Source organism: Seriola aureovittata, chromosome 2 (genome assembly GCF_021018895.1).
Source record: "Seriola aureovittata isolate HTS-2021-v1 ecotype China chromosome 2, ASM2101889v1, whole genome shotgun sequence".
NCBI classification, from domain to species: Eukaryota; Metazoa; Chordata; class Actinopteri; order Carangiformes; family Carangidae; genus Seriola; species Seriola aureovittata.
Window position 1 is genome coordinate 17,872,504 of NC_079365.1, and position 7,713 is coordinate 17,880,216.

Below are 7,713 nucleotides of genomic sequence, written 5' to 3' on the forward strand. Positions count from 1 at the left end.
TGAATTAGTATTTTTAATTTCACAAGAAGTGTACTTTTATTCTTACTTAAGTATTTTAAATGGAATTTTTTAAACACCCATGGTCCAGCTGCACAGGTATTTCCACCTCCTTAGACTTCTTGTCAGGACTGTGCGGGTGTATACAAGATGAACCTGGTTGACATCACTCTATGTTTTCTTGAACTTGTTATGAATACAAGACCTTGGGTAATCCCCGACATAGGAGCTCAACTCAGCCTCACCTGAGCCGAGGTGTAATCAGGCAGGTAATTGAAAACACCTGTGTTGATGCACAGGGCTTTATCTTCACATTGTGGTGTTGCTACAAGTGGTATTTGAATATTCTTTCCATCACTAACTGTTCTGTAAGATGTCCAGAATGAGAGTCCAAAAAGGTGAAGTACAAATAACAGGACAATGTCTAAATTAAAAAGCATGCCTTTTTATTTCTTGAATGTATTGAAGTGGTGTATTTTTAGTCTACCCAGGTGGGCACACCTTGCATGCTGCTTTGCTTAAGAGGTGAGAGACATTGCACAAGGCACTTTAAATTCTGCCACTCTGTCAGCATAGAGGCAGCACAAAGGACATCATTCCACTGAGGCTAATTACAAACAGAGGCCAATATGAACCACACAACCCCGTACAGCTTTACTTTTAGTACATTCAGACTTTAAATAGAGTCATATATTCATACACGCACATCTCACATCAGTAAAAATCATATTAGCTTGATATTTGTACAGACCTGCTCAAATTGACGTGCTTAAATGCACAATTTTCTAAAACAACAGACATGTCTTTGAAAGAAGAAAACCTGATCAAGCTAAGGGTGATCGTCATTAGAGAAGAGCTAGACAGAAAACCTGCATGTCCACATCAGCCATCTCCTGGCATCATTATCTAACTGTGTGAAGCACATTTCTCATTATGTGAGGCCCGTTTGACAGAATAAACCCTCCTTCAAGAGTGTGTTGTTCTATTCCCAAGATTAGTTTTACGAACCACTGGGTATAATCAACCAAGTAATGCCTGAAGGGTAAAAGGTAGATCAGAAAGTAGGTTCTTACTCCTAGTTAAAGTACAGCTTCACAGGACGTATAATGCCAATTACATTCCTTAAATTTGGTACCAGAATTACATTTTTAGTAGTGCATTGTCAGGGTTTGTGAAAGAATCACAAGGTGAAAAGGGGAAAAGAAATTGTATGACACGAGCAGAACAGTGCAACATGTGAGCTGAAGATACAACTGTACATCATCACAGAGTGATGAAGGTGTGGCATGACAGTAACATGGCAAACACAGCTGGCAAACAGCTCCTGCATTTTCAGCTCCTCCGGGATTTAGAGTGCTGGATGAGCCACTGAAGCGTGATATCTGAAATCAAAGAAACATGCCGAGTCAGTCTGAGGATCAGTTCAAGATATAGACGTTTCTTACTCGCTAGCAACACTCAATATTGGTACATTGATACAAGTCTGGCACAGTTTTAGCAACATAGAACCCCATTCAATTACTATTATACTCATATTTGGTGTTTGCTGTAATGATCCCCCTCTCTTGTACTGTTAACCTGAGGGTCTAAATTTGGTGTCTGAAGTGAAAGTGACACAATGAAACCAGATAAATAAATACATCATTGTGCTTCCCATAATAATGGTAAAATACAATGGTAATGTAAAAAAAAAAAAGAATTAATTTAAATAAATGCTATGCTGTGTAAATTTCTGCATTATTCATGCAATAACTGATTCAATATCATCTTTAGACCTCCAGTATCGCAATGGCGCTGTTGGAGCTGTGAGTTACAGTCCTACCAATGGTGTCACACCACTGATCAACAGGTGGCGGTAACGTGCCGGGATACGATGCAATGCACCACGCAGGGTAGATGAAGAGTGCAAGCTTGTAAACAATGCTGGAGTTGAAATACTTTTTAAGAATTGGCTTTGCAAAAGTTTTATCAGGAAGGAAAACACTTGACAAGTTTGTCAGACCTCAAGAATGCATGCACAGCATTTTCACACTGAAGGTAACCATAACTTTTGTTTGTTTGCAATAAAACTCCACAGGGCCACTTGAGAGTACTGATAGATAGATTAGACAGAAGAGAACTGTGCTTGGCTGCCTCATCGTTGATCGATGTTCAATTGTAGCATCTTTTCAGGAGAATATTAACTATAAAAACCCAGATTAAGCCCTAAGTACAACCAGCAGTACATGCAGGTAGGGACTGTATGCAGCCTGAGAGGCAAAACCCGGGGGAAAAAGTGTAAATAGCTCCCTGCAGCTTGTTAAGCGTATTTTTTTGAGCACATCGAAATAAATGATGCAATTACACCGTCAAAATTTAATCTTAACGATGAAAGTGTTTCAATAATATGGTTTTGAATAGTGAAGAGGAGGTGCCACCCTGTTAACAGTGGAAGTAATACTGCAGTAATTAATTTCAACTTACCAATGTTGTCTTTCTCTTTGCAGGAAATTGAATAGCAGCATATCTCCCTGTCCTGAATAGCTGCCAGATTCCTATGAAGGGAAAAAGATGCATGAACAAATATGATTAGTGTACATCTGGACTGATCATCTATCGCATTCATCTGCACCTTGCAGGATGCAGTTTAACAAAAGTCTCAGCGCATGTTCCTAACTTGACAGCAAAAAGAGCCAGATCTTCACAGTAAAGTACGCCTTAACATTGCTGCAGTCTTAACAACAATAATAAAATTTAAAAAATGTAAATGTAAAATAATATACAATAATATTAAATCCCCTTTTTCCAGCTTTCATGACAGACAGAATCTACAGTGCATTTATGTGCATAAAAAATGACAGAACGGGACATTCAGTTGTAATTAAATTAAATAAATGTTTTTGATACTTACATTTTCTCAATGAGCTGCTTTTCATCTAGAGCACTGGGAAGATCCCTTTTGTTGCCGAGTACCAGAACCTAAAAAAACAGATGACAACTGAAATCTGCAACTGCAGCAAGAAAACGCTGACAGAACCCACGCACAGTTTTGCATGACTGGTGCAGAAATTACACTAAACTTCAAAGTGGTTTCAGGGGAACACTTACAGGAATTCCTTGCAACTGAGGTTTGTCTAATAAATTATGAAGCTCATTTCTAGATGCCTCCACCTTTTCTCGATCTGCTGCATCAACCATGTACCTTAAAATGAGCCACATTGAAACAGAGATTAAAATTAGTTTTGCATATATTTACAGGTTGCACAGCTGAATGCCAGCATCTTGTTTCTGTCTCATTTATTTATCTGAAAGCCAGACCTTGGATACTCACACGATCGCATTAACTCCCCGACAATACCGCTCCCACATGCTTCTGAACCTTGGCTGCCCTCCTATATCCCAGATCTACAGAATTAAGGGCACATCGGCACATCAGCACATGATATCCCTGTTTCCAAATGTCATTAACGATGCAATTATCGCCTTCTGTAACACCAGTCTGCTGGTGGCATTTAATTAACATTTAATTTCATTGTTTTGATAACAGTGTAAAAATTAAAACTGGACCTTGATGGTGACATTTCCTTTGGTGACCTTCCTCATGTTGAACCCGACTGTAGGGATCATGTCTTCACTGAAATGACCAGACTGAAAGAAAAGACATAAGCAAAAGTAATTTCCTATAAAACTGACTGAAAAGTGACTTTCATTACTGAAAAGATGCACGTCCACAATGAATTAACTAGGCTCAAGTAGCAAAAAGCCACTTCTCTCACACACACACGCACACACACTTAAAGCATTTAATGATTTAAATTATCTCCAAAAATGAGTTAGTTAATAATAACAAAAATAATCATCATCAGCTCATAAAATACATGGTGGACTCACTATTATCTTAAAATACAAAGTGGAAAGGGATTCTCGACAATATAATAATTATGATACATGGCAGAGTCATATAATCGAGTTTATGTATAACTATGTCCAAACCTGTGAAAAGGCGACGACTGGTATTTGTGAAAAGCAAAAATGTAAACAAACACAGAATAAATGATTTTACACTAAAGTGACAAACAAGCCAAGTGATAAGATACTGTGTCTCCACATGTTCTGGCTTGTGACTGTTCATTATTGCAGACTGAAGTGGGAAGAAGAACAATCCACTTTAACAAAAAGAATCTGTGGCATTCCCCTTTAACATCACAAGCTGTTTATATTCCTTCTCCCTCCCTTCCTTTGTAAACCTGCATGCACAGTCTGCTGTACACACATTTCACAGCACATGACTGGCTGGAGTCACCTGATGAAGCTAAGTGGAAATGAGTGCAGCAGTCTTATGACTGAGGAAGGAGGAACCACCCCCTCTACAACCATTCACACACTCAAAACCCTGCGTCTCTTTTTTTTTTTCATCTCATCAGCGTAAAGCAAGAAGCAGAGATACGCTTCAACCCCAAACCCAACTTCCTCCTCAAACACCCGCCCTCTCTATCAGATGCTCAGAGTGAACATTCAGTTTTTTATCTATGGGATTTTCTGTGAAGTTGCTGTTTTGTTTTAAACTTAAAAGCACATTAAATCTGTGCTGGTGATTTGTCTTTTCGTTTTCTTGTTTAAGATGAACAGGGGTGGTAATGGATGCTGCTTGATAAAAAAAAATACACCCAATTCTTATTACTTTATTGGAATAGATGACCTGCAACTAACAATTATTATCAATCTGCTGATTATTTTCTTGACAAATCCTTTAATATATAAAAAAAACTCATCTGAAAACAGTGAAATCTGCCTGTCACAATTTCCTAAAGACATCTTCTTGTTATGTTTGTCAGTGCAAAACAAAGATATTCAGTTAACAATGATATAAAACACAGAGAAGCGACAGAAACAACAAGCTAGAACCAATGAATGGTAACATTTCAATATGATCACATTTTATATTGACTGATTGATGAGTTTTTTTAGCTTTAATAGAAATACGTTGCCACTAGTGTCAAAGTTAACCTAAATTCCAATCAATCCCTTTGAAAATGTTTTTTAAAAAACAACTCCTAAACACACTTGAAAATTAACACAAAGGTGCACAGATCATCGATAGCACAGATTAAATATGAGGATAAACTGGACAGACAGCAGATTGCCACAGTACTAAGAGTTTGGCAGAGGAAAAGTATAACAATATTCGGATTCAAGGATTCATGACATGCACTGTGAAATCTATAGTAGTGTAAATGTGCATTACTCCCCACAGATCTGAAGCATACCAAATATAGAACAGAATATTTTCACACCAAGCTAAAGGGCTCTGCACCAATGAAACACAATCAGACTGAACTTACGACAGTAACATTCAATTTGACAGGTTGGAGATGGAGCTGATTGAGTAGAAAGAAACATGTGTATCACCACCACAAACTGATAACAACTCTAATAACCAAAGAAAGAGTTTCACAATATGCTGCTTAAAACCTCAGTTACTGTGTAGTCATTAGCCAAGAAAATTGCTCCACCAGAAACACCAGTTTTGAGAAATCCCTGCAAAGTTGCACAAGAGAAATGTCCTCCAACACACACAAGAAAAACAAAGATGCTCTTCAGCCTCAGTCACAGGATTTAGAGACATGTATCAATACTAGCATCGAAAGCAGCTGCATTTCACATGGTCACAACTGCAGAAAGAACGAAGACCAAAGAGACTGTTAAAATTATAGCTCTTTATGCCACTGGTTGCCAAAAATACACATTTTTCTAAATATGTCAAAAAATAGAGGCACAACTTTAAAATGAAGTGACCCAGGCTCTTCTCACTCTCAGAGAGCCAGCTTCAATTTTACCCAACAGGCTTCTACTACTACTACTACTACTACTACTACTACTACAGAAAATTATATACTTATATTTGGAATTGTAGAGGAGGTCAGTTTCAGGTTGTGGCAGGAAATCAGTAGCCCACAAAGGTGACACATTTTGTAGAAATGTTAACACGGCTGTGTGTGTGTGTGTGTGTGTGTGTGTGTGAGATCCTTTCCGTTTGGCTACACCCCAGACAGCTGTTGTAATTGTTCATAACAAACATGTTATGAAGTGATCTCCTTGGTGGCTGAAAAAAGTTCTGAGGTGATCAAATGTAAGTCACCACAAAGCTAGATATATGTATGCTGCGTTTTGGGGTTAGCATGCTAAACAATCACAACACAGTCACCAACTAGCCGACGAGCAGCAAAACCAGTTAGCTCAGGTGACACAGATTCAGTTTCAGGTGTGTTTGGTTGTGGATGCTGCTGAGTAACGTTACATTAGTTTCTGGACCCACAACCCAGACAATGTAGGTCAGCACAAACCTAACTTGGTAGCTATTATCCCATTATTAGCGGTTAATGGTATTAGCACCACCCTAGCAAGCTGGCTAGCAGCAGCTGAAGACTTACAGCGATCACGTTTACAAATGTTGTTTTTCCCGAGTACTGGAGGCCGACCAGCGTCAGCTCCATCTCCTCCTTCCAAAACAGAGACCTGAACCAGTCCAACAGCCGGTTTATTAGTGCCAGCATCTTGAGGTCGGTGTTAACACTCCCCTGCGTTCGTATGTGTGTCTCCCTCCCTGTCAGCTGTGGCGTTTTCCAGCGGGGAAGGGGAAGTGGGGCGCAGGCAGCTGTCATATGATCAGTCAGCCAACAAGTGCCCGACAGCGCCCCCAACACGCACAGCCACTTTCAAACGACAGCCACCTGAGTGAACTGGATTTCTTTTATTCATGAAAGTATTGATGAAAATATTTGAATACAATGTTTCAATACAACCCATTTTACTCGAAAATCTGCTCAGTGTTTATTATAATAAGTGTTGGGGGGGTTTGCATCCTGTTGATGTGAGTAACATTCAGTGGTGGAAAGTAATAAACGTTTACTCAAGTGTACTGAGTATGTTTCATTTATACCTCTACTCCACAACATTTCAGAGGAAAACATTTGTTTTTATACCACATTTCAGATGAAGAATATGTACAGTATATAATTTATTATAACATATACAATGACATGCTTTTGTCCACTCTTTCAAACCTCTTTCATTATATCCTTATATGTGAGCACACTGGTATACTAACATCTTGGGAATGGGTATCAGGAATGGGTCATGGTTATGGTTCCCTGCATAACTAAGGGTAATCTCATACGCCAGATCAGTATCTGTGCTGATTATGACCTTATTACCATAAGCATGGATATCAGCCACGATGTGACCTATCCACATTAAATTAAATTAATGAATTTAGGAAAATATGAGAGGACTGGTATCCAATCAGTACTCAGTATCGGCAGATACCCTGAGCTGAGGTATTGGTCAATGTATCCCTACAAATAAATATACAGTAGACTACATAAATACATTTGTTTTTAGTGAATATGTACCAATGTTTTGGTTGTAATGTCAATTTTGTTTAAGTCCCTTAGTAATAGAAAAACATGTAATTCTTCAAATAATTTCAGCTAAATCCAAGCATAACCTTTTGTCACACCCCATCCATATCTGGAGAAGTGAAGTGCACATTAGACAATGAAATACCTCAGTCTTTAGATTTTCACAGATTTAGTTTTTTCCTATTTTTACTTTGTATTATTATTTTATACTAGTAGCACTACTGGACCAGAATTTAAGTGCGTTGCCCAAGGGAACCTCAACAGTGGTAAAGGGGAAGGAGCACATGCTGGCCTCTCAGCTTCCTGTCCAGGTCTA

The 7,713-nt window shown here is 38.6% G+C and overlaps 1 protein-coding gene across 1 annotated transcript; it reads right to left on the reverse strand.

The window, feature by feature from the left end:
- Window positions 1–422: 422 nt before the first annotated feature.
- Window positions 423–6,627, reverse strand: LOC130187735 (ADP-ribosylation factor-like protein 8B-A). Its single transcript, XM_056405598.1, has 7 exons — window positions 6,408–6,627; window positions 3,544–3,624; window positions 3,308–3,381; window positions 3,085–3,178; window positions 2,888–2,955; window positions 2,461–2,531; window positions 423–1,379 (listed from the first exon to the last, which is right to left on the reverse strand). Exons 1-7 carry the CDS (start codon window positions 6,528–6,530, stop codon window positions 1,330–1,332), a joined length of 561 nt encoding a protein of 186 aa, XP_056261573.1. The 5' UTR covers window positions 6,531–6,627; the 3' UTR covers window positions 423–1,329.
- Between the last annotated feature and the right edge of the window lie 1,086 nt (window positions 6,628–7,713).

What these genes read in the sequence shown, in the direction of transcription:
- LOC130187735 (XM_056405598.1), bottom strand. Translation starts at nt 6,530, where the DNA reads ATGCTGGCACTAATAAACCGGCTGTTGGACTGGTTCAGGTCTCTGTTT. An exon ending in CATTTGTAAACGTGATCGCT is followed by an intron (nt 3,625 to 6,407) that starts GTAAGTCTTCAG and finishes CTTTTCTTTCAG; the next exon opens with TCTGGTCATTTCAGTGAAGA. An exon ending in CAAAGAGAAAGACAACATTG is followed by an intron (nt 1,380 to 2,460) that starts GTAAGTTGAAAT and finishes CTTTGATTTCAG; the next exon opens with ATATCACGCTTCAGTGGCTC.